This window comes from Cucumis melo, chromosome 12 (genome assembly GCF_025177605.1).
Source record: "Cucumis melo cultivar AY chromosome 12, USDA_Cmelo_AY_1.0, whole genome shotgun sequence".
NCBI classification, from domain to species: domain Eukaryota; kingdom Viridiplantae; phylum Streptophyta; class Magnoliopsida; order Cucurbitales; family Cucurbitaceae; genus Cucumis; species Cucumis melo.
The window spans coordinates 7,093,210-7,119,416 of NC_066868.1; the positions used below are offsets into that span (position 1 = coordinate 7,093,210).

Sequence of the window (26,207 nt, forward strand, 5' to 3'; positions counted from 1 at the left end):
TACACGATTGTTTAGTATGATCAATACGATTGTTTAGCATGACCAATACAATCGTTTAAATTTGAAGTCATTTTCCCATTGTTTAAAAAGAACTATATGCTCACGTGAATATATGATACAAACGATCATTTACCATAGTCAACATGATCATTTAGCATGGTCAACACCATCGTTTAAAATTGAAAAACTTTTTCTCCTCGTTAAAAAAAAACTATACGATCCTATATCAAGACCTAAACGATCATAGATCATTCATTTAGATTGTTGTACACGATTGTTTAGAAGAAGATTACTCACACACACGTGTGACCAATTAATTAGGTGCTGACTGAAATATTTTCAGTATTTTTCATGGTAGACATGTGAGCTTTTTTTATTTGCAAAATTATTCAAATTATTCTACAAAGCATGTAAATATTTTATCATATTGTTATATTTTTAAAAACATTGGTTTTAATCGTGTCTTAGTTAAAAAGAGAACTAAAGATTTAAATATTTATTGTAAGTTAGAACAACTAATTAAAAAGAAAAAAAGAAGGCACCACCACCCCTTTCTCCTAAAATTGATAGGTCCTCTCCATCTTCCACCAAAATGATAAAGCTCTCATCCCTTTAAAAATTTAGCAAATAAAATGTCACCACCACCAGCAACCACACACACAATCACACACACCCCATTTCCCTTCACCACCAACCCAATCAATTTCTTTTTCTTTTTAATCATATGATTATTATCTCTTTCATTTTACATTTGTTTTTGGACCTTCAATGGCTCACATTATTGCTCCTCCTCCTCACTCTCCCTCCCAATTTGTAAGTTTCTTCAACTTTTTTTTTCTTTCCCATTTCAATTACCCTATATAAAACTATACAATATATCACATTACTTACTAATTACATATATAATTGTGTATGTTTTATGACAATTTGTCCCCAAATTTAATTATATAGTGAATTGTTGATTCAATTAATATACTACACTCAGTATATTCATTTCAAATCGTTTTTACACTATTTTTTATCTCAGGTAAGTTTGAATCTTCATCTCATATTTAATTATTTGAAAGGATTTTTCTTAGTTCTCATGCATATTTAATGGTAAAATAAAATAAAAAGTTCCTAGCTAGTGTGTATTTTTATAATTATCTTTTATGAAGACTTCACCCCAACTGGTTCTTGTTAATTAGTTAGTCTTATACAATAATCGCTAAAGTTGTTGAAAGGATTACATTTCATTTCAAATTTTGTGTATAGTTGATTTTATTTTTTATACATATATATTGTTCAACAATAATTTATTAAATTGTTAAGTTTACTCTTTCTTTTTTTTTTTTTTTTTCTTCTTTATGATGTTTTGGAATGCAGCTGAAGAAGAAGCTTAGTGGGCAAAGAAAAAAGGAAGAGCTTGAAAGAGAGGTTTGTAATTTGTATAAGTTTTGTTGTTGCTGTTATTATTAGTTGTTGATTTTATTTTGTTAAATATTGGGAAATAATTAAATTTGATGATATTATAAGGTTTTTATATGTATTCATAAGATCAGAATCTGTAGACATAGATCCATAGGGGATGGGATTAACTTAGTAGTACTCTACTGTTGAATTCATTCATGAGAGAGGAACAACCACGGGGGATGGCAAAACCCCATTAACTTTTTTTATCACCATTTTGGAAAATTATTCTATTAATTCGTAAAACAGTTAAAATATCGTAAATTTACGTACTCCATCGAAGTGTATCGATGTTTATCGGAGTCTCCCACTCTTGATAGAATTTAAAATTTTGTTGTATCGATATCTCTATCAATGCCTGTGTCAATAGAATTTTAATTTTTTTATATTTTGTAAATATTTTAGTTTACTTTGTTGTAATCATAAAAAAAAGTCATATCTTAATAATCATTTTATTTTAGTAATGAAAACCCAAAATACTAATAGTGCAAACAAAAAAAATTTGTTACAAATATAATAAAATTTAGGTTTAGTTCTCGAAAATAGATTATGTCACCCATACTAATCCATCAAATACAATCATCCTAGAAATGCTTTAAAAGTTTTCTTAAAAATTGAATCATTAACCCTAAAAATAATATCAAATTAACTTTTATTTTTAATTACATTATACCATCAGAAGACAGTTTTTTTTTTAATTATTTTAAAAAAAAATTTAAGTAAAGTTAAAAAAAAAAAAGAAAAAAAAGGAAAAGCAAGTGAAATACATTATAAATAGGTAGATTTCTTTTTGTTTTTTGTAGTAAAATAAATTATTAATAGTCAATCCTTTTTTCATTATAGAGATTTGGAGACATTGGGTGACACATAATCTCCTCCAAATTGCCATTCACAAAGGCTATTAGCAGATTTTCTTAAAAGAATTATATAGTGTTTACCTTAGCTTCAAAGGAAGAATTACAACATCTGTTGTGTTGTTGTTATGCCTTTTTGAACAAAGTCACCCAAATCCCTTCTTTTTTAAATCAAAAGAAACCGACATTATAAAACTTAACTTTCAATAATGGGGATTTTAGGTGACTTTTCTTTACTTCATTTTCTAATTAATTATTTCTAAAGTATTATATATCTATATTTTGTACACTAAATTGCAATTTGAATCTTATACAATTTCTTGTTTATAAAGATATATATATACATATACATACATACATATATATATATATATATATATATATATATATATATATATATATATATATTTTAAATTTAGGTTTAAATTTCATTTCATTCAAAAACGAATAACAATTCCATAAAACTCATATATGATCGATAACAATGATGAACTAAACAAAAAACATTATCTTAAATGAGCATGTTCAGAATCACCAAAATATTTAGAAATAGCAATATCGATAGACACTAATCACTAGTAGATAGTGATATTTGGCTATATTTAAAAATATTTTCAACAGTTTTATCATTTGAAATAATTTTTCAATTTTAATATAAAAAATTTTAACATTTATTTTAATTTGATCCCTTGAACTTTTAAGTAGTCTATAATTTTTTCTGAGAAAAATATAACACTTCTTTCCTTCTAAAGTTGCAAAATTTTATTAAGTTGTTAGTCTTTGTTATATTATTTTTGTAATCCAATATTTAATCACTCAATTAATACACATGTGTTAAACAACATAGTCCTCGTGTCTTTTTTTTTTCTCTTTTAATTTCAAATACTAAAATAGATATGTTTATAGAAAAAATGTTATGGATTGGGAAAAAAATTATAAGATTAAAAAAAAAGTTTAATAAATTTTTCTATATTTTGTAAATAGTTTCTATACTTTGGAATGTTCCTATTTATAAGATTAAAAAAAAATAATCAAATTATGTTTGGTTTTGCAATATTTTATATAGTAAGCATAATGAAGAAATGATTTTATTGTTGTAATAGGTGTTGATGCTTCAAAAATTATTAAATCAAGAAGAAAAGGTGCATGAGATTTTAGAAGGCATCAATAAACAACAAAATGGTTCTGCGATTGGCATCTCAAATTTGCTTCCTCCCAAGGTATGTATGTATATCAAAATAAATTAAAATTAAAACAACACTCTACCTTATATTTAATTCATCTTGTTACTATTTTTAACCTACATTCAAAATTTATTCAAAATACACTACTATAAATATAGCCCTTTTTTTTTTTTTTTAATGTAAAGACATGGTCTTTGTCCATCAAGAAAGTTTGACCATCGAAGAAACTAGTCAAACATGTTATCAAAAATTCATTCTTCATGGCATAATTAGCCATAAAAAAAGTTGACTTCAATGTTTTATTTTCCATCAAGGAAATTGAAAAGCCTATTAAGAAAATCATTTTCTTAATGGCCAAAATATGCCATAAAAATCCTTTCTCGATGGTATTGGCCATCAAGAAAGGAGATTTTGAGATGTTTTTGGCCCATCAATAAAACTGGGTCAGTTTACTTGATGGCCAAAATATGTTATCAAAAACCTTTTCTTGATGTAATTGGCCATTTAAGAAAGGAGATTTTGATGTCTTTTGTTCATCAAGAAATTGGATCAATCCATCGAGCTGATAACTCTTTCTGATGATGTGTTTTGTCCATCAAGATACCTCATCAATATAGTATATAGTTCACTATTTTGATACTTGTGTAAATGTCATGTGTTCATCATCCAATTATATATCTATAAACATATCTAGATTATAGTAACACGTATGAGTATCGATCTTTCATGCTTACAAGATATTCAAATATTGTGATTATGCATTAATTGTTGTTTGATTTGATTTTAGGATTTTGGTTTTTCGAAATGGAGAATTGTTATGAATAGCACAAACAAAAAAGAATATTATTTACAAAATATAAAAAAAATTTCAAATAGACTATAAAGAGTTTGATGAATTTTGCTATATTTTATAAATAATTTTAATATTTTATAAATTCATCCCTAAGTTTCTTTGCGTTATTATACACTTTCTATGAATGTTTTAAAAAATTTAAAGTAAAATATTTTTCAATAATTTTTTAATCAATTATTCTTTTCACAAAGAATTCAAAATCTATTTTATGGAATTGAGGAAAACTAAGTCTATATTTTAAAAATATAAAATGAATCAATGAGCAAATATTCTTTTTCAAATTTGAGGTTATAATTTTATAATATAACAAAATAACCAAAATATTTATAAAATATAACAAAGCTTTAAAATCTATCTATATAGATATTATAGACTCTATCAGTAATGTTGGTACACTCGTAGAATCTATTAGTGATAATCAATATTTATCATTGAAATATTTTAAAATTTTACTACATTTTAAAATATTTTTACATTTTAAATAATTTTTCAAAATTGTATTAGTTTTTCCGTATCAACTTTAAATGTCTTTGTTTTCATAGTAAGGAAAAGAAAAAGTTGATAAAAGTAATTCTAACTCCGGATTTAACTACAATATTAATTATCTTTTTTATCAACATATTTATGTTGATATTTTCACATTCTCATACGTACCATAAAGAGAAGTGAATCAATATATACTTTCAGTATATTATAAAAAAACCACAAACGTAAGAAATAAATAATAAAATATTATGTATATATTATTATAATATAATGAATAGACATGTCAATTAACTTATTTAAAAGCTATAATATGTTTGTCGTACTTGCTCTCGCCTGATGTTTTGAATTTTTTTGTTCTTTAAATATATCTTTACATTAACATTTTATCAATATTAAAATAAAATAAAATATCACATATATATAGATTGAAATCACAATTTTCAATCTTTTATGAATTTAATTATTACAACACCTAATAATTCAAGGTATTTTTTGCAAATTTTCTGGTATGTTTTTGGAAAATTAAAAGACAGAATTTGAGAATTGAAGTAGTGAACAAAATTAGGTTGAAAAATGGCTTAAACCCTAGAAAAACCTACTAATAGAATAATAATTGCTTTTACAGAAATTTGTGATGTCAGATGATTATTAATATATATAGGTTTTCTTTTAGGCTTCTGACATGCTATTCTCTTCTTTTTTGTTTTTGGTCATATGAAAATTAAATAAAATTAAATGTGCATTAATGATTTAAAATTTTGAGAAAAAGAAAAAAAAAAAGAAAAGAAAAGAAAAGAAAAGAAAAGATGATGTTGGATGGGACATGTTTCATGTTTGAGTTACAACTTCTGCTTTGTCTCCCTCTCTATGGACCTCTCTACTCATGATGTGATGCTAACCTTTGCTTCTTCTTTTTTTCTCTTTTTTTTTTTTTTTTTTTTTTTTTTTTTTTATTTTAAATTAATTATTTTATATTTGGTTCTATTTTAGTTTATTTACTAAAATAAGAGGTTGGTTGGTGCTATAATTTTTTTAGAACATTGTTTTTAGAAGTTATTTAAAAAGGTATAACAAACCCAAACTAAATCTTAACTAGTCTACGTGTGAGCACCCTTTTAAGTTGTAAAAATATCTTTATATAGTGTCTTTTGTAGCATTAACATTAACTTCAACAAAATGAAAATTAATCTTAAAGGACTAAGTTGAAAGATCTTGATTGTGTTGTTGGGGCCAACATTTTTAAGTGGGTAGTTGTTGTATCTTATAAGTTGAGTATGATGGGGATTACATGTTATCATTAGTGTGAGAGGAAACTACGAGATATTTGTTATTCTTAACAACCAATATGATTGAATATTAATACAACCTAAACGTATGGGTTATATATATATTAAAGATATCCAATATATTTTTTTGAAAAAGTTAGAGGTTCGACTCTTCATCCCTCCACATGTTAAAATTTAATATGGATATTCTTTTTTATTTAATTTCTAGCTCTTAGAATTTAAGAACTAAGGATAATTTGAATGAAAATACTAAAATGATGTTAATAAAGCACAAGATTGCAACAATAAAAAGAATCAATACGTATAATGAATAAAAAATATTAAGATTTGAATATTATTACATCAATATGATTTTTCTCTAATCTCTGTACTTTTTTGGGAATACTTGACACATTAAGTTAAGTTGGGTTCATTTTGTTAAAATAACCCAATTTAACATTTATTATAATGTTTATAAGTTCGAAACAAAAACATGAACGAAATAGATATTCCATACGAGTAAGAGAAATTTATATAAATATATATATATATATATATATATATATATATATATAGTTAAGAAATGCTTAAAAAAATTAATATTTGCTACTTGTTTCAACAAAATACCTACATTTTTTTTTTAATATGACCTTTTTAACTTGAGACCTTTTGAGGAAAAATATGAGCTAGGGCAACACCAATACCTTTCTTAATTAAAAGGATCATAGGGGAATGGTCCATTATTTAACCATCCATAATATGCTTATTATTACTTAATAACTCAAATTAGTGTCTCTGAACATAAATAATACTAAAAGATTGATGTATTTGGTACTTGAACTTGTTAATGTACATATTGTCTTTAAACTGATTATCTTAAAAAAGAAAGGACAAAAAGTTAAAGTTGTAGGACTAAATAGAAGAATGGAATGCAGGTGAAGGAGATGTTAGCAGAATTAGCAATGGTGGAAAGTGAAATAGCAAGGCTTGAGATTCAAATAACTCAACTCCGAAAGGATTTGAAAATTGAGCAACAACATACCACAAAGTCCAAGCAATGGAGCTCAGAACAACAACCTCAAACTAATAACAATAATAAACCACCATTGAATTGGAACCCAATTAGCAAAACAACTTTTGACACTAAGGCTCTTCATTTCATTAGCAAAGCCATCAAGGGTGACTATGCTCTCAATCATCACTTTAAGTTGGATAATTCAAAAAACAATGAGTTAGATCCTAGAGATGCCAAAGACTCTCATCATCCTCTTCATGAGGTTAAACTCCATGAAAGATCAGTTTCTCGAAAGAGTGGCCTTCTCGTTGCTTCGTCCCCTTTGCGAGACCCCCGACATCCTTCTCCAAAGGTATATACATTGCATTTTGTTTTATTTGATTCTGTCTTTCAAGTTTTACACATAATTCATTTTCTTCTTTGGCTCTTCCATTTATCATTTCCCTTATTCATATCATCCATTTTCGAGATTTTATACTAAGGACCAAATCCTAAGTGTCTGCCAATGCAGAATGACACAATACCTTGAAACCAATGAAAACTAATATTCTATTGACATCACAAAGTTCTCAACAACTTTAAACTTGTTCTCCACACAATCATGGCTTCTCATTCATCAAAAAACATTCGGATCCCTAATGTGATACCCAATCAGATTGCAGTTGAGCTCTCTACTATAATTTTGTAGTGGTTGAGCACCCACAACTGCAAATCACGTTAGAGATCTAATTATTTCACGATAGGTGATAAAGCCACAATCAGAAGACGTAGTTTCAACGCAAGTTGTTGAGTACTTATATAACATAAGTAAAATGTTAATTTTGTTAGGATTTAGACATTTTATACCTAGCACATTTAAGATTTGGTCATCCCATAAAAATTCCATCTTTGGTTCGTTTTCTAATCTTGAATTGATAGTTATTGAATAATCTTTAAAATACAAGTCATGTTTATCATTGATAAAATCTAAAATTTTGTTATATTCAGTAAATGGTTTCAATAGTTTTATTATTTACAATAATTATATTTTTCTTTACTTTATTAGTTTTCAAGTTCTCAAAAGAGATTAGGTTTAGGTTTAGAACATCTCTTACAAATGTTTATTTATTTTAAAATAATTATATGAATTAGAACAAATTAAAGTAAAACAATATAAAATAATTTTAGGGATAACTTCTAAACAATTGAACTTCTTGACATTATTTTTCTAGTCAAAAGAAAAAAGTTTATTATATCATCCTTCTAAATCTATTTTAAACGTCCAATTTGGACGGACTAAATGCACATTTATAACTAAAAAGGTACATTTTGAAAAGTTGTTTAATCACATGCATCCATCATATGATAATTTTTTTTTTTTTTCCTGAAATCATTTTTGTGTTAGCAACGAGAGAGAAACCCATTAGACATACCACTACCAAAATCCATGCCAATGCTCACTCAAGCAGAAGAAAACATCCAAAACTGGCACCCCAACAAGCTATCAGAGAGTATCATGAAATGTTTGAACTTCATATATGTGAGGCTGCTAAGAGCCTCAAGAACAATGGAGCTAGAGAAGTCAGGTCCCATTTCGAGATCTTTGCATTATTCTTCTTTGAGCTCAAGAAGCTTCCGAGTCGAAAACGGTTTGAACTCAAGCCTTTCGGCACACAAAGAACTGAGGCAACAAGATCCTTACGGCATCTTTGAAAATGAAGAATCGATACCAAGGGATATTGGCCCTTACAAGAACTTGGTCATATTCACATCAACTTCAATGGATCCAAAATCCATATCCAGTGCCACCTTCATCCCTCTCATGAGGAAGCTAAGGTATTTTTAACCCACTTCTTTAAGCTTCATGTGTCTAATTAATATTTGAGAGATATACGGACGACCTAAATTTCACGTTGCACACTGCTTTGTGACATAAACAAAATGCTAACTTACATTGTTTTCATAATCTAGCTACGTCATTCAACATTGATCCAATCAATTTTGGGTTATTCATACCAAAATAAAATGAAAAAAAACCTCATATTCAAACTTCCACTCGTTTGAAGCAAAACAAAGATTGAAACTTTCTCTTTTTCAAAAAAAAAAAAAAAAAAACCCAATTAACCCTTGTTGAAACATGTTGAAACTTAGAAATTAAATGAAAGTGAAACTCAACTTAAAAAAATAAAAATATAAAAACTGTTTCTAAACCAAATAAAGTCATAGATATTAGGTAGACTCAAGACCTACAACCAAAAAATAAGGTCTATTTTTTTTTCCTTTTTTTTTCCTTTCTTCTGAGATTATTGTAGGCTTTGAGGTCTCACTTTTGGTGAATGGTGCAGGGTGTTGATGAGCAATTTGCAAAAAGTGGATCTAAGGCCATTGAGTTACCAACAAAAACTAGCATTTTGGATCAACATGTACAATGCTTGTATCATGAATGTAAATTCTTGTGGATCAAAACATGCACCATCTTCTTTAATTTTACCATTTCAACTAATTCAATTCCTTTTTAAGATCAGCTTTTCTATAACAAAATAATAATGGTCTTTTTTTCAGGGATTTCTCCAATATGGAGTTCCTTCTTCTCCAGAAAAACTAGCCACTTTGATGAATAAGGCAAGTAAATCCTATAAATCATAATGGGTTTATTTTCAATCTTCTTCTTCTTCTTCCCTGTGTGTAAATTGTTCATGTTTTTTAGACAGCAGGCTTAGTATAGACTCAGATCCCGACCATCACCTAAACTTTATAATCTTTAATTTATATAATATATATTAAAAAAACTAAAATGATATCAATATTAGTAATTAATTCAAATAGTAAAAATTGTTATCTAGTATTGTCTAGACCTCAGTTTTAAGCCTTACTTTTTAGGTTTTTTTTTCTAGATTATTTTTACTGCATTATAAATATTTCGCGAACAAAATTCAGGAATCTACCACTACATGTGGAGGCATAAAACGACTATTCAAATTTACCTTTGATCTTTCTTTTATCGAAAATATATGTTTTAGTATTAGATTTTAGTATCTCAGTTGTATGATTTTCCACTCTAATGCCACTTCTAACCATTATATTTTAGAATAAAAACCTAAATTTGTAGCTAATCATAATTGCATATACTTTTTAATAACATTTTGAAGTTTTTTTTTTTCGGATAATTATAATAGTTAATAAATTTTAAAATAATAATTAAGTATATAGCAACATTTTAAAAAATTGCAAATATAACAAAAGTCCTTTCTATCAATGATAAATTCTTGTGGTCTATCAGTGATAGACCAATATTCTCAATAAAGTATATCGGTGATACATTTCTATTATTGTTAAACTTTGATAGATTTTACTATATTTATAATTTTTTTAAATGTTACTATATATGCAAATATTGAATCTAATTGTTATATTTGCAACCATTCTTTGTATTTTTTAATTCAGGCGATGGTTAACATCGGAGGCAACACCATAAATGCACAAGCCATAGATCATTACATTTTAAGGAAACCAATGTCTATTAACATAGAGGTAATTCATCATCCCAAAAATAATATTTCAAACATAATTTTGTAACTAAATAAGACATTAATTAGCATTTTTGAAAATGATTAGATTCAATCCCATAATCATATAATTTTGATATAGACACTAAAAAAATTCAAAGAAAAAAAATCCTCTCTAGAGTAAAATTTAAAGGGTGGCTTGGCCCAAAGTTAATAAGCTCGTACGTGTTTATAGTGTAGAGTTTTAACATGGAATTTCTTTGATAATTGTAAAATCTAGAGCAAAAGGGAAAGATAAAGTTATTCAAATAAATGGTCGTTTAATCCACCAACTACTTTTAATAGTAAACACTTTGCACATTTTTATCAACTAAATACTCCATTTTTTCTTTCTTTTTCCACTTTTTATAATCATCGAGTAATTTTGTCCATCTTTTCATTTTTCTCTATATTTTACATTTTTCGAGTAAGTACTCCATATTTCCTTTCTTTCTTTACTTTTCAAAAAACTTTGTCTTACTAACTGACTTCTACGTATAAACTCTAAAAACTTATTAACTCTGTGTCAAAACAACCTCTAAATTTGGAAAGTAGAGAGGTAAGAGAGGAAGATTGAATTTCTCAACAATGTAAAAAGTAGAAAAATAAAAACATTACAATTGAAGTTGAAGTTGAAGTTGAGTTTCCATGATAACCACACAATTTATATACCTCTTTGTTTCTAAAAATTTCATCTCCCAAAAACATGTATTTAAAACTTTCATCCATCTCTTCCAAAGCTAAAAGGCTTCAATAATATGTTATTCCATTATTAACTAGGACGACAACAAAGAAGCCATCGTTCGGAAGCTCTACGGCCTAGAATCATCAGAACCCAACGTCACATTCGCCCTATGTTGTGGGACGCGCTCATCGCCGGCTGTGAGAATATACAGTGGCGAGGGGGTGGTGGCGGAGCTTGAGAGATCCAAGCTCGAGTATCTGCAGGCATCGGTGGTGGTCACCAGCTCCAAGAGAGTCGCAGTGCCGGAGCTTCTCATTCGAAGCTTGCCGGAATTTTCATCAGCGGACATGAAGACGGTGGTGGAGTGGGTGTGTCACCAGCTGCCGACGTCGGGGAGTTTGAGGAAATCAATTGTGGAATGCTTTCGAGGGCATCCCAAAACGCAGCCTACAATTGACACTTTGTCTTATGACTTCGAGTTTCAATATCTTTTGCCTTTATAAAATCTAATTCTTTAAATTTGAGAAATGATCAATTAGTTGGATAGGGGTTTTTTTTTTCTCACTATTCTTACCTTGAATTAATTTTGATGGGTTTGATTTGTATATTGGATAATTCATAATGACAATTTTTTATGGTTTGTTCTTGAAGTTCAACTACTTCTAATAGATTAATGGTTAATTTACCTATATAGAATAAAAGTGAAAAATATTTACTGTCCATATAGCGGAAAAAAAAAAAAAAAAACCTCAACTCGTATAACTTGAGATAATTTTTTCATAAATTTCATATTTGCCCTTCTAGAATTTCTTCATCTCCTCCTCCATAATTTATTCATTCTTTGTCATCTCTCATCTTCGACGTCATCTTTTTCATAAAATTAATATTTTTTCCTTATTCTTTTTTCATTATCAAGTATTATTGTGTGCTTTTTTCTTTTTCTTTTTTCACTATATTATCGTGTACTAATAACTAAACAATCAGTCGTCTATCCCAGATAGATAGAGATAGCCCAATATCACTAATAGATAAGTGATATATTCAAACAATCATTTAGATTTGGTACAAGATTGTGTACCAAGATCGTTTAATTAAATTGGATTTTAATTAGATTGGGGTACAAGCACTACAAGAAATTCTGCATATCCCGACACCTATTTATGTACTGTTGGAAAAACCCTCGCTTCAATCCGTCATAGGGGCATCAGTAGTGTAGACAAACTTTTTTTTAGTGTATATAGTGTATCTGGTATATAGTGTATCCGGTATTTAGTGTATCCCTCGCTTCATCCGATATATAGTGTATCTCTCGATGCGTAATGTTACGCGTCTACAGTAGACACAAACTTGCAACACAATGACCAATGGCGTGGAGAGCACCCTTTTATCTTCTAACGTGTACGTAGGGGTGTCAATAGAAATATATATTTTTTTTAATAATGATGGTGTATCTTCTAATGCCAAGCATATGTGTGTCAGGAGATAGAAGGATACTCTCTACTCCTTACTAAACTCGTCGAGAGTATGGGAGAACTCCCGATGCTTATCGAGATGCATTGGGAGTTTCCCTTTAAAAACTCCAAATATAACATATTTGAACAAAGGAGAAGAATGAGAAAATGAAAACCGCGCTACTGTCGTTGCCTTGCCCAAGATAGGAAACCTTGACCACCATTATTGCTCGCTGTCGCCGCCACCTACCCTATCTCTTTGTTCTTTGAATTTATTTAGGTATATTTTTAATTTTTCTCTAAATTCTCTTTGTTATTTTAAATTTCCCTAAAATTACTTTGTTTTGAGACTTTTGAAAGATAGGATTTTTTTCTTGAGGTAAGGCGTTATAAAAATGATGGGTTGTTATGGATGTAAGTATGCATAACAAGAATTTATTCCTAGTCTAAAATAAAAGAATACAAGAATAGAGAAATACTAGATGAAATATGAGGGTTAGGGATTACCTCAATTACTTTTCAAAATTATCTTTTTAACCCTTCTTACCTTTGTGGAAATTAAGAGTAGTATGGGGAAGAAAGATGTCGAACCCTAGAGAGCACTTAGGATTCAAACTTTCAAAATTTGTAAATAAGGTCGATTAGTAGCTTAAGGATCTAAAAGAAAATTAAAAACACAAAGAGGGGAGGGGATTGTGGAAGTAATTCTTGAACTATAATAAAGAACAAGCATTAAGGGATGATTAGTGACAACAAGTAATTCAAGTAGAGTTTTTCTTTCAAGTTTAGTAGAGGGACTTTTTCTTGGGCAATTACCATGTTTCTTATCATTGAAAAAAAAAAGAAGATCAATTAATCTTTTCTTGAATATGCACGAATGGAATTTTTACAAAAAGAAAGTAACCAAATCTCTATTAAGACATGATCAATCTCAGCAACCAAAGCATGTTCAAATTGAGACAAAATTCATCATAATCAAGATTTGCTAAGGAGAGGATAGCCACTACCCTTAGCAAAATTAATGCCCACTTCAAACTTGTTATGCAAGACTCAATTAGTAGAAAATTAAAGACAATCTCAACAATTAATTCATCATAACAAACCATTGCAAATCAAAATTTAAATTTAGCACTTTAAGAGTTTGTAAAGAAATTTCAATGAAAAATTGATGGGAAAAACTTATTTATTTTATTGAAATTCCAAAAGAAATTGCAAAGGGAAACAAACAATCAAATAAAAAATTGAAAAGATATAGAAAAGAATTTAATTCTCAAAGAAAACATGACAATTTAACCCGAGAAAAAGTCTCAAAAGACTACCTTAACCCATGAAGATTGATGAAATTCTTGAAGAGTTGTTGAGGAAAGAATCCATTTCTTTGACAAAAGTAATCTTTTATTGATAAAGTTTCAAGAATTTTGCTACAAGAATTGAATCAGAAAGAGAATTTTTTTTTTTTACATTGGAATTTTTTGTCTCCAAAAAAAAATGAGGGATTTTATAGAAGAGAAAATGGGAGAAAAAATGGAACTAGGTTAAAAACTACAATTTTGCAGTTAATTTTGGGGAAGATGATGAACTGGGTCACGAATGGGCTTGGGTCGGGTCTTGGATTGGCCCAATTAAAAAAAAAAAAGGAAAGGCAGCTGTTGAGATTCGAACTCATGACAAGGGAGAGGCGCACACAGACGAGGGCTTGACACGTGGCGGATTAGGCGCGAGTCGCGAACCAGTTCGTGGATTGGGTTGCCAGATCGGGTTTCCGGGTCGTGCGAAAAAATGAAAGGAAAAATAGGGGCGCGTCTGGGGTTCGAACACGCGACTTTGAGGCAGACGCGTGGCGTGATCTGGTGATGCCACGTGGTGCGATCTGATTCGTCCGATCTTTTCCAATTTTTCGGTTTTGCCCTTGAACTTGTTTTCGACCGTTCTTCTTCGTTATAACTCTGAATTAAGTGATTTCAGTGGTGTTGGACTCGTATCGAGGTGAAGTTTCATATTCTGTATAAAAATAACATTTTAGTGAGTAAATAGATAAAGGTTAGGAAAAATTAGTCTAATAATGTTAGGTCTAAAATAGCTCTAACAAAATACCCCCAGCTTAAGACTTGTTCGTCCCGAGCAAGAAAATTAAAAATGTGCTAACATTTAGTCATTCATCATGCAAGGGATTCACACATTATTTTGCAAAAATTGAACTCAAACAATCATGCAAAAATTTTGATGATGTTTTCAAACAAATATGCAAAGGATGTTACTCATACCTTAACAATTCAACAAAGTAATTTTTTATTATCAATTAAATATTCAAGAGAAGCAAGTAGTCAATTTGAGGTTGATTTTTAATAAAGTTCATTTATTGAAATCATGTTTAGATAAAATATCTAAGTTTTGCTATTTCGACTCATTAGACATGCTTCGAAAGAATTAAAAAATGTCCTAGGCTTGTTTTCCCTCTACTCTGAAGCGGGAAAGATCCCTCCTTAAACTCGGCCCTCAGTCAAAATAATGAAACTAGCTAGAAAATTCTAAGATAGAATTGTACAGGTTTTACTAAGGCAAATGATAGACTTTTTTCCGTAGGGATTCGTACCTCACTAACATCGGGTAATCCTAACTGATCACGGAAAAAATCTTAACGTTTGACTTAATTGTACTCTTTTTTTTATTGGGATTCTATTTTTGGTAGCAAGCTTTTTGCTTAGCTCCGGCTTGGCTAACTCTAATCTTGGATTTAATCTACTAGGTTCTATGATTGACCGCTCTTTCGAGGTTACAACAAGCGAATTTAAGCATTCTATCCTTTTCTAAAGACTTCTAGGTTCGTCATGGCTCGACAAAGGGTTTTTTTTTTTTTAATTCATGAGTCAAAGAGATGAAAAGTTTAAAAATTAACCTCAATTTCATAAATGGTTCTTTATCCTATTTAAAATCAAAACAAAAATTGCTAAGAGAGGTGTATCATAGGCAATCATCATAAGAAACTTTGCAAAAAAATTAACATCCATGCATTTTCTTTTGCAAGCATTCATTCAAGCAAACAACATTCATTCCATTCATGCATTCAGAATAATACTCAAAAAAATTTTGGTCAATTTTACTCTACCAAAGTCATGCAAATGCTTAAAAGAAGAAAAAAAATTAGCAACTTAGTTTAACTAGTACCCACCCCCAACTTAAAAACTCTGCTTTGTCCTTAAAGCATATTTATGTAAAAAATGTATGAAAATACCAAGGAACAGAAAACTCCCCTGGATTTGAGGACTTTGATTTTAAAGCTTGCTTCAAAGCGAAGTGGTTGCTTCGTTTTATGATTCTTTGATTTCTTCAAGTGAAATTGTCCTACATATTAAAAAAGGGAATTTCTCTCAATTTTATTCAATGCAAAACTAATCTAGGAAAAACTAAAAAGATAGAAATTAAAGAAAAGTAAAGACGGAAGGCGATAAAATCTTGACGTCTGGCTGCTTCCAAGAAACGCAAAAAAATTTTAAGGTTGGTTGCTCGACCGTGCTTTGGCTTTAGTGTAGAGGGGGAGAGAAAGTGTTTCTATAGAACATTGTTGTACGGATTGCTCTTCATGGAATATTTTCAGTCTATGCCCATTCACTTTGAAAATTTTTCCTATATCAAGACTTTTTATGGAAACTACACCAAAAGTAGAGAAATCAATCACAACAAAAGGACCAAGCCATTTAAATTTTAACTTTCCGGACATGAGTTTAATAGAAGAATTATATAAAAGAACTTTTTGCTCTATTTCAAATTCTTTTCTTAGGATTTTTTTATCATGCAAAAGTTTAGTCTTTTCTTTGTAAATCCTAGAATTTTCATATGCTTCTAATCTCAATTCTTCTAATTCTAGCAAATCTAGGAATCTTTTCTCACCGGCTTCTAAGAGAGATAAATTGCATTGTCCAATTGCCCAATATGCTTTATGTTCTATTTCTACAGGGAGATGACAAGGCTTACCGTACACAAGCTTGAACGGAGATGTGCCAATTGGAGTTTTATAGGCCGTTCGGTATGTCCAAAGTGCATCGTTGAGGTGGAGGCTTTAATCCTTCCTTTTTGTGTTGACGGTTTTCTCTAGGATATTTTTTATCTCTCGATTAGAAATTTCGACTTGTCTGTTCGTTTGAGGTATGGTGTGGAAATACGGTGTTGAATACCATATTTTCTCATCAAGCCTTCAACGGCCCGATTGCAAAAGTGTATTCCTTGATCGCTAATGATTGCCCTTGGGATGTCAAATCTAGAAAATATGTTGGATATGGCAATTTTTGTATAACGCCAATTTTTGCTTTATCTACCTCTATTCCTTTTGAAGACACTAAGTGTCCTAAAACTATACCATGAGACACCATGAAATGACACTTTTCATAATTCAAGACAAGGTTAGTTTCTATGCATCTATTTAGAATTAATTCTAGACTGGCTAAACATGCATCAAAACTATCACCATAAAGTGTGAAATCATCCATGAAAACTTCAATGTATTTTTCAATAAAGTCGAAAAATATGCTCATCATGCAACGTTGGAATGTGCCCGGTGCATTACAAAGACCAAATGGCATACGCCTAAATGCATAAGTTCCATAATCACAAGTAAAAGTTGTTTTCTTTTGGTCTTCACATGCTATAGGAATTTGGTAAAAACCGAAAAATCCATCTAAGAAACAAAAATATGATTTACCCACTAAGCATTCTATCATTTGATCAAGAAAAGGTAAGGGGAAATGATCCTTTTTTATTACCTCATTTAGTTTCCGGTAATCTATGCACATTCTCCAACCATTTTGTATTCGCATCGGAACCATCTCACCTTTGTCGTTCTTTACAACGGTCATCCTGGTTTTCTTTGGGACCACATGAATTGGACTTACCCATGTACTATCCGAGACTGGGTAGATAATTCTGACATCTTTTAGCTTTAGTACCTCTTTCATGACAACTTCTTTCAATGTTGGGTTAAGCCTTCTTTGTGGTTGGATTTTGTCTTTTGCTCCCTCCTCCAAGATAATATAGCGCATACAAAAAGTGGGAGATATGCCCTTGATGTCGTCAAGAGTCCAACCAATGGCTTGCTTTTTCTTCTTTAAGACTTCAATAAGCCTTTCTTCTTGTTTTTGATTTAGTTCCCTTGAGATGATTACAGAAAACATATTCATTTTTTCTAAGAATATGTATTTCAAGTGTGGTGGGAGAGTTTTTAGCTCAATCCCTAGTTTCTATGGAGAAAAGAAAAGATTATCACTATTATTTTTTTCTAAAATATAGTCAACATTGGGTTTTAACAATTCTCTATTTTCAACCATTTCTTGTTCAAAAAATTCATCATGTATAGACAATTCATCAACTTCATCATGCAATTCTAATGAACATAAAGACAAGCATTCATCCGGATATCTCATGGATTCAAAAATATTGAATGTGACAATGTCTCCATCAAACTCTATACTCAAGGAACCATTATCAACATTTATAATGACTTTTGCAATTTTAAGAAAAGGTCTTCCTAATAAAATAGAGTGAGATGGTTTTAGGCATGCTTCTTTCATTTCTAATATGTAAAAATCCGTCAGAAAAATTAGTTTGTCAATTTTCACAAGGACATCTTCAACTATTCTTAATGGTGAAATAAAAGATCTATCCGCTAGTTATATGCATACACTAGTTTTTTTTGCAAATTATTGAGTTCTAGATCTTTAAAGACGTTGAATGGCATGACATTTATGGATTCTCCTAAGTCAAGCATTGCATGAGAAATTAGCCTATTTCCTATTACACAAGGTAGAGAAAACATACCGGGGCCATTGCATTTTTTCGGATTATTACTCTTTAGAAGAGCCGAAACATTTTGACTTACCATTGCTCTTTCTTTTGTTTTCCTCTTGTTGGTACACAACTCCTTTTGAAACTTTGCATACCTCGGGACTTGTTGGATTGCATCGAGAAGGGACAAGTTGATTTGCACCTTTCTAAACATCTCCAAGAGTTCTTCCTCCTCGGGTGTTTCCTTCTTTTTTAGAGCCAACCTAGAGGGAAAAGGAGGTTTGGGTATGTAAGGAGTAAAATCATTAAGAGGAGATTTATCATTTTTAGAATTAGATGGTGAGGGGTTTGTTTCACCCTTTTCTTCCTTGGACTCATTCTTACTATTAAGAGGTAAGGGTTTGGAAGTTACCTTTTTCTCTTTGGTGGTGGGGGTGTCAAGAATCTTATCACTCCTTAGTGAAATGACACTTACATTAGCATGGTCCGGTTGAGCCAGAAGTTTGCCTTTCCCATCCATCTTGCTTATGACGGTAGTAAGTTGAGTCATTTGTTGTTTCATCTCTTGTTGAAAAGAAAGAGTGTTAGTTGCCAAAGCTTTGATAATATCTTCAAGATTCGTACCTTGGTTTGAAGAGGTGGGTGGTGCTTGTGTATGCTTTTGGTTGTCATTCCCCCATCTTAAGTTTGGGTTGTCTCTCCACCCCGAATTGTATGTATTACCGTGGGGGTCGTATTTTTGAACAATGTTTACATCCTCGATCACCTCGGGACATTTGTCATTTGGATGACCAACCAAGCCACAAACTCCACACTTGGTTACTTTAAGAGGAGTACCTTGTACAAAAGAAGTAAGAAGAATAGTCATATTTAACATTTGTGATTTTAATTCACTTACCTCTTTTGTTAGAGAATTGTCAAGCTCCAATGCTCTATTCCCAAAGCTTTAAGAATTTTCTACCATTCTAGAAATGAGCTCCCGTGCTTCGATGGGGGTCTTGTCGGTTAGAGCTCCTCCCACCGCCGCATCTACCGTATTCCTGTTGGAAGACAAAAGAACAGAGTAAAAATATTGAATTAAAGAAAGGGTCAAAAATATGATGGTAAGGAAAGCTAGCACAAAGCTCTTTGAATCTTTCCCAGTTTTGCAAAAGGGATTCTCCAAAGGCTTGTCTTATCCCATAAATTTCTTTCCTAATATTGTTGCTCTAGAGGTGGGGAAAAATTCTCTAAGAATTTCTTTTTTAGACTACTCCAAGTGGTTATGGATCCCGGTTCTAAGTAGTAGAGCCATGTCTTTGCTACATCCGTAAGGGAAAAAGGAAAGGCTCGTAAATTTAGTTGTTCTTTCGAGATGCCGTAAGGCCTCATGGAATCACAAACCATATGAAAATCCTTAAGATGTTTGTGTGGGTCCTCTCCGGAACTTCCTTTAAAGATGGGCAAAAGATGGATAAGTCCTAGTTTTAATTCAAAAGGTTGAGTACTGGTTGGAGGTATGACTATACAAAGAGGTCTTTAGTCTTCATCGGGCTCGGCAAGCTCTCTAAGGGCCTTTTCTCTAACTTCGCCCATATTCCCTCTACCAAGGTTTGGATCTAAAGGAGAATCTAGGCTAGGTTCTTAATCTCTTAAAGGTTCTTGGTTAGAAAGATTGAGGATGCTATTCTCTTCTCTCCTTTCTCTTCTAATTCTACGAACCTCCTTATTTAAATCTTCAAAGTAAGGAAATTCTAAATTTGAAGAACGAGTCATGCAAGAAAAGAGAAGAGAGAACACAAAAAATTCTACACGATCTCTTTATGCCTATATTTTTTTCTTTTTTTTTTTACAAAATGAATATAAGAATCAAGAAGCTCTAAAAGACAGTTTGAAATCAAAAAGTCTTGAAAACTACACCGTGCTCTCCGGCAACGGCACCATTTTTGAAAGATGGGATTTTTTTCTTGAGGTAAGTTGTTATCAAAATGATGGGTTGTTATGGATGTAAATATACAGAACAAGAATTTATTCCTAGTCTAAAATAAAAGAATACAAGAATAGAGAAATACTAGATGAAATATGAGGGTTAGGGATTACCTCAATTACCTTTCAAAGTTATCTTTTTAACCCTTCTTACCTTTGTGGAAATTGAGAGTAGTATGGGGAAGAAGGGTGTCGAACACTAGAGAGCATTTAAGATTCAAAATTTCAAAATTTGTAAACAAGGTCGATTAGTAGCTTAAGGATCTAAAAGAAAATTAAAAACACAAGGGGGGGGGGGGGTTGTGGAAGTAATTCTTGAACTATAATAAAGAACAAGCATTAAGGGATGATTAGTGACAACAAGTAATTCAAGTAAAGTTTTTCTTTCAAGTTTAGTAGAGAGACTTTTTCTTGGGCAATTACCATGTTTCTTATCATTCAAAAAAAAAAGATCAATTAATCTTTTCTTGAATATGCAAGAATGGAATTTTTACAAAAAAAAAAAGTAACCAAATCTCTATTAAAACATGATCAATCTCAGCAACCCAAGCATGTTCAAATTGAGGCAAAATTCATCCTATTCAAGATTTGATAAGGAGGGGATAGCCACTACCCTTAGCAAAATTAATGCCCACTTCAAACTTGTTATGCAAGAATCAATTAGTAGAAAATTAAGGACAATCTCAACAATTAATTCATCATAACAAACCATTGCAAATCAAAATTTAAGTTCAGCACTTTAAGAGTTTGTAAAGAAATTTCAATGAAAAATTGATGGGAAAAACTTATTTATTTTATTGAAATTTCAAAAGAAATTCCAAAAGGAAACAAGCAATCAAATAAAAAATTGAAAAGATATAGAAAAGAATTTAATTCTTAAAGAAAACATGGTAATTTAACCCGAGAAAAAGTCTCAAAAGATTACCTTAGCCCATGAAGATTGATGAAATTCTTGAAGAGTTGTGGAGGAAAGAATCTATTTCTTTGACAAAAGTAATCTTTTATTGATAAAGTTTCAAAAATTTTGCTACAAGAATTGAATGAGAAAGATGATTTTTTTTTTACATTGGAATTTCTTATGTCCCAAAAAAAATGAGGGATTTTATAGAAGAGAAAATGGGAGAAAAAAATGGAACTAGGTTAAAAACTACCATTTTGCAGTTAATTTTGGGGAAAATGATGAACTGGATGACGAATGGGCTTGGGTCGGGTCTTGGGTTGGCCCAATTGAAAAAAAAAAAAGGAAACGCGGCTGCTGAGATTCGAACTCACGATAGGGGAGAGGCGCGCGCGGACGAGGGCTCGACATGTGGCGGACTAGACGGGGGTCGCGAACCGGTTCGTGGATCGAGTTTCTGGGTCGTGCGAAAAAATGAAAGGAAAAATAGGATCGCGCCTGGGGTTCGAACACGTGACTTTGAGGTGGACGCGTGGCATGATCTGGTGATGCCACGTAGTGCGATCTGGTTCGTCCGATCTTTTCCAATTTCCTGGTTTTGCCCTTGAACTTGTTTTTGACCGTTCTTCTTCGTTATAACTCTGATTTAAGTGATTTCGGTGGCTTGGACTCGTATCGGGGTGAAGTTTCATATTATGCATAAAAATGACATTTTAGTGAGTAAATGGATAAAGGTTAGAAAAAATTAGTCTAATAATGTTAGGTCTAAAATAGCCCTAACAACTTTGTTTGATGAATTGTAAACTTTGTTTTGAGTTTTTTTTGACTAATTGGTGATTGTAGAAGTTACCCTAAAAACTCTTTGGTTGAATTCTAGAATTTGGGTTTTTAATTATAGTTGAAATCAATTTCTTGATTTCAAGTTTCCTTAAAAACCCTTTTGATGAATTGTTCATTTTATTCATGGAGATTTCATGGGATTGATGATGGAAACTTTGGAGATTGTTAAGATTGAAATATGTGTGCTTTTTTTGTTTAGGGTGGGGGTAGGAAAAATGTAGCAAATTAAAGTTTGAACCTAAAGATTGAAGAATGTATATGTTATTCTTTAAATCACAACTTGAATGAGTCTTCATGTGCCAATGATTTGAAATTATATTGGAATGTAGTTTTTAATTTGTTAGTAGGTTTGTTTGTTGGAAGTGTTAGCTAGCTTGTAAAGATTTAAATGCCTTGCAGGGTGGGGGAGGGGTAATGTTGCAATATTTGAACCTAAAGATTGAAGTGTGTTGCAAACTTTGTAAAGTTAACAAGGTTGTAAAGATTGACGACCACCTAGCTAGGTTGTAAAGGTTGTAAAGTTAGCTAGGTTGCAAACTTTGTAAAAAGTTAGTTCTGTAATTTAGATACTCTCAACTCCATTCTTGATAACTTTTAGTAATCAAAACTATTTATCTTTTAGGTCTTTATCGATCACTACAAGAAAACGGGGGTTTCCCGATGCCAAAAAAATGTCGACACAAAGAACGTCGGAAATAAGTGTATTCCCGATGCAATGACCACTGCGTCGTGAGAGGCGTCAGGAATACCATTTTTTTTGACGTATCACACACGCGTTGGCCAAACGGCATCGGGAATAGGCTAAATTTAATTAAAAATACACCTTATTCCCGACGCCTTGCACAGTGCGTCGGGAACGGCGTTGAGAAACCCTTTTAATGAGCATCGGGAATACGATTATTCTCGACACCTTTTTGGGAAATCCTCTTTATAATCGATTCATTTCTGTATTTCACATAACTAAACCGAAAGGGAAAGGGAGTAACTAAACCGAAAGGGAAAGGGAGAAGAGAGAACCGTCGAGGCTTCACCGTCCGTAGCTCGCCACCTTCCATTCCGTCGTCGTCGTCGTCCCTCGCCGCCATCCCTCGTCGTTCTGCCGCCGTCTGCCACCTTAGGTAAGTTTAAATATAAAGTTTTTTTAGTTTAAATTTATGTTTTAGGGTCTTTTTAGGAGAATTGGGATTTTCTTTTGGAATAGATTTTTGTTTGTTAAATGTATTTTTGTATAGAATGTGTGTAATTTGTGGTTGAATTTAAATTTGAAGGGTTTAGGGTTTAGCATTTATAGTTAAATTAAAATTTGAATTGGGGAGGGGGTTATAGTTAAATTGAAATTTGAATGGTTTAGGGTTTAGGGTTTAATTGAATTGAGGGGGGTTTATAGTTAAATTGAAAATTGAATTGAGGAAGGGGGGTTTATAGTTAAATTGAAATTTTTGTAGAGGGTTTATGTTTTTAATTGAAAATGTAATATGTGTGTTAAGATTTGTTTTGGGTATTCTGCAGTTATGGTAGCCTGTTTGTGTTGAATATTTTTATTATTGATTTCAAATGGCTATCCGGCAGTTTTGGTAGCCTTTTTTGTTTTTAATTTGCTTCTGTTTGGAATGGTTTCAAGGGGTGGTAGTAGGATAGCTTGGAGTATTTTGTTGTTAATAATTAGGTTGTGTTGGCTATTCTGCACTTATGGTAGCCTCTGTAGTTTGATTCTAGCTATGTGTTCGTATTTGCTTATTGAATGTTTGTTTTCTATGTCCACAGTCATTATGTCATCGTCATATGCATGTAATAATTTTATAGAGACGGATGCTATGTTCCTCGAGTTTGAGGACGATTTAGATAACATCGCGGGAGGGTCGTCATCTGTGGGCGACAATACGGGTTGTCTAAGAATTTTCTTCACTTTAACTTACGATTATTTCATGTTCTTTTTTCTAACATTATATGTTATTATCGATTTATTGAGCAGTGTCTTCTTCTCAACAACCTGCAACTTCGACTCCTAGGAGACGTGCGCAGTCTCGACTCTTGGAGTTAGAGTGCCACGTTGCAATAAATGGACGCATTCCGATGACGATTGTCCCTGAAGCGGAGAAACCTATTTCCCCACACGTCGTTCGCTTCAGTCAGGCGATAGACGTGTGCGTGCGAAAGACATTTCTCATCCGTTGTCTTAAGTGGGCAAACGTTGGAAAAGAATACATTAAGGTCGTCAAGGGTGACCTCCAGGTAATTAAGTGCACTTCACGTTTATGATTTCATTTGAAACATATCTAACTTTAACCAATCTAATGTGTTATGTTTGTAATGTGTAGCGATTGTTTGTGCTTGATTTCAATGATCAAGCAATGAATAGGTTTGTTGAGCATCAGATGCTCATGACCTTTAAAGAGTTCTGGGTTGACTGTCACAAACATTTCAAAAAGTACAGCGACCCGGATCGGAGGAGGCTCGTGCCAACCCACCAAATCTATTGGTTGGACGTCATGAGGATTGACACTTCCTTTGTGACCACTATATCAGCCATGCATTCCAGGTATTTGTCATGATTAATTATGATAACAAGTTTTAATATGTATAAGAAATAAACAATATAATTGTTTTAATGTAGGAGCAATCATGGACGAACAAGGCTGCTAGACAGAGGCAGCCTTACAATCATAATAGCGGGTTCAAGTCGTTTCTACAACGACAGTATGAGCTCGCTGAGAGAAAAGGAGAGTCGGTCGATTGTGTGGAGTTGTTCCGAGAAACACACATTCGTGGGACGTTCGTGTCGCAGGCCACCGAGGATGCACATGTAAGTTATGCCCTTATTAATTATTCTCTTTTATTATATATTTCTGCGCGTTACCTAACATAGTTTTTAAATTTGTTGCAGAATCAAATGCTGGAACTCCAATCTCAGCCTATCCCAGAGGGTAGTCAGCCACTCTCTGAGGATGAGATATGCGATCAGGTGTTGGGTAGACGACCAGACTACTCAAAAGGCCTTGGTTGGGGACCCAAGCCGAAGGCCCGAAGGACGACGTGTGCGAGCAGTTCGTCGACATCTTATTTGCAGTCCACACAAAAAGAGATTGAATTACAAGCTAAACTTAATGTGGATTGGATTGAAGTGCAAGATAGAAATCACCAAGTGTTAGCTTCACAAGTGGAAACAATGAAAAAGATGATGGAAGAATTAACTCGTGCACAATAGGGACCACCACAATGAAAAAGAGACTTACTAATATTTTGTGAACTTATTCGTATTATTAATTTTAAATCTTTTTTAATTTGTGTTTGTATATTTCTTAATTTATTAATGTATATTCAATTTGTTTTAATTTAATCCAAAACGTCGAGAAAAATATTTGAGCAATCCGAATGTCGTTGTGAATGTTTGAGCAAAATATTTTAGAGAAAAAATAGAAATTAAATATTAAATAAATATAAAAGTATGCATTCACGACACCGCGAGGTGCGTCGGCATAAGGTCCGTCGGGAAAGAGGTATTCCCTACGCCACTGTTGCCGACGCATATGACTGCATCGGGAGAGGCATTTCCGACGCCACATGAATACGGCGTCGGGAATGCCTCTCTCGACTCGGTTCTCCGACGTTTGTCCCGACGCCGTAAAATACGTCGGTATTTCCTTTCCCCTACGTCATTTTCATTTTCGCGGACGTTTTTTAGCGTCGGGAGTACTCCCGTCTCTTGTAGTGGATGAACAAGGATTAGATCAAACTTAGAATTAAATTGTCGGTTGAGTATAGTGAGGGAGTGTCCCAATTTTTAGAGGTTGCAAAGTTTCATGTTAATGATTACGAACGAACAAAGTGTCCATGCAAGAAATGTATGAACTCAATTTGGGAGTCATTAGAGGGTGTGGAGCGTCATCTATTAATACCGTTGGAATGTCTCCCTCCTATACAGACTGGGTGTATCATGAAGAGCCAATGTTTTTGTTTATCTTT

At 31.9% G+C, this 26,207-nt stretch overlaps 1 protein-coding gene and 1 pseudogene across 1 annotated transcript; one reads left to right on the forward strand and one right to left on the reverse strand.

The window, feature by feature from the left end:
• The first annotated feature begins 688 nt into the window (after positions 1–688).
• Positions 689–11,965, forward strand: LOC103501181 (uncharacterized). Its single transcript, XM_008464695.3, has 9 exons — positions 689–813; positions 1,366–1,416; positions 3,407–3,523; positions 7,027–7,458; positions 8,491–8,921; positions 9,431–9,530; positions 9,648–9,707; positions 10,530–10,616; positions 11,411–11,965. Exons 1-9 carry the CDS (start codon positions 769–771, stop codon positions 11,816–11,818), a joined length of 1,731 nt encoding a protein of 576 aa, XP_008462917.1. The 5' UTR covers positions 689–768; the 3' UTR covers positions 11,819–11,965.
• A 4,291-nt stretch (positions 11,966–16,256) lies between these two features.
• On the reverse strand, positions 16,257–19,409 carry LOC107991910 (uncharacterized; annotated as a pseudogene).
• Between the last annotated feature and the right edge of the window lie 6,798 nt (positions 19,410–26,207).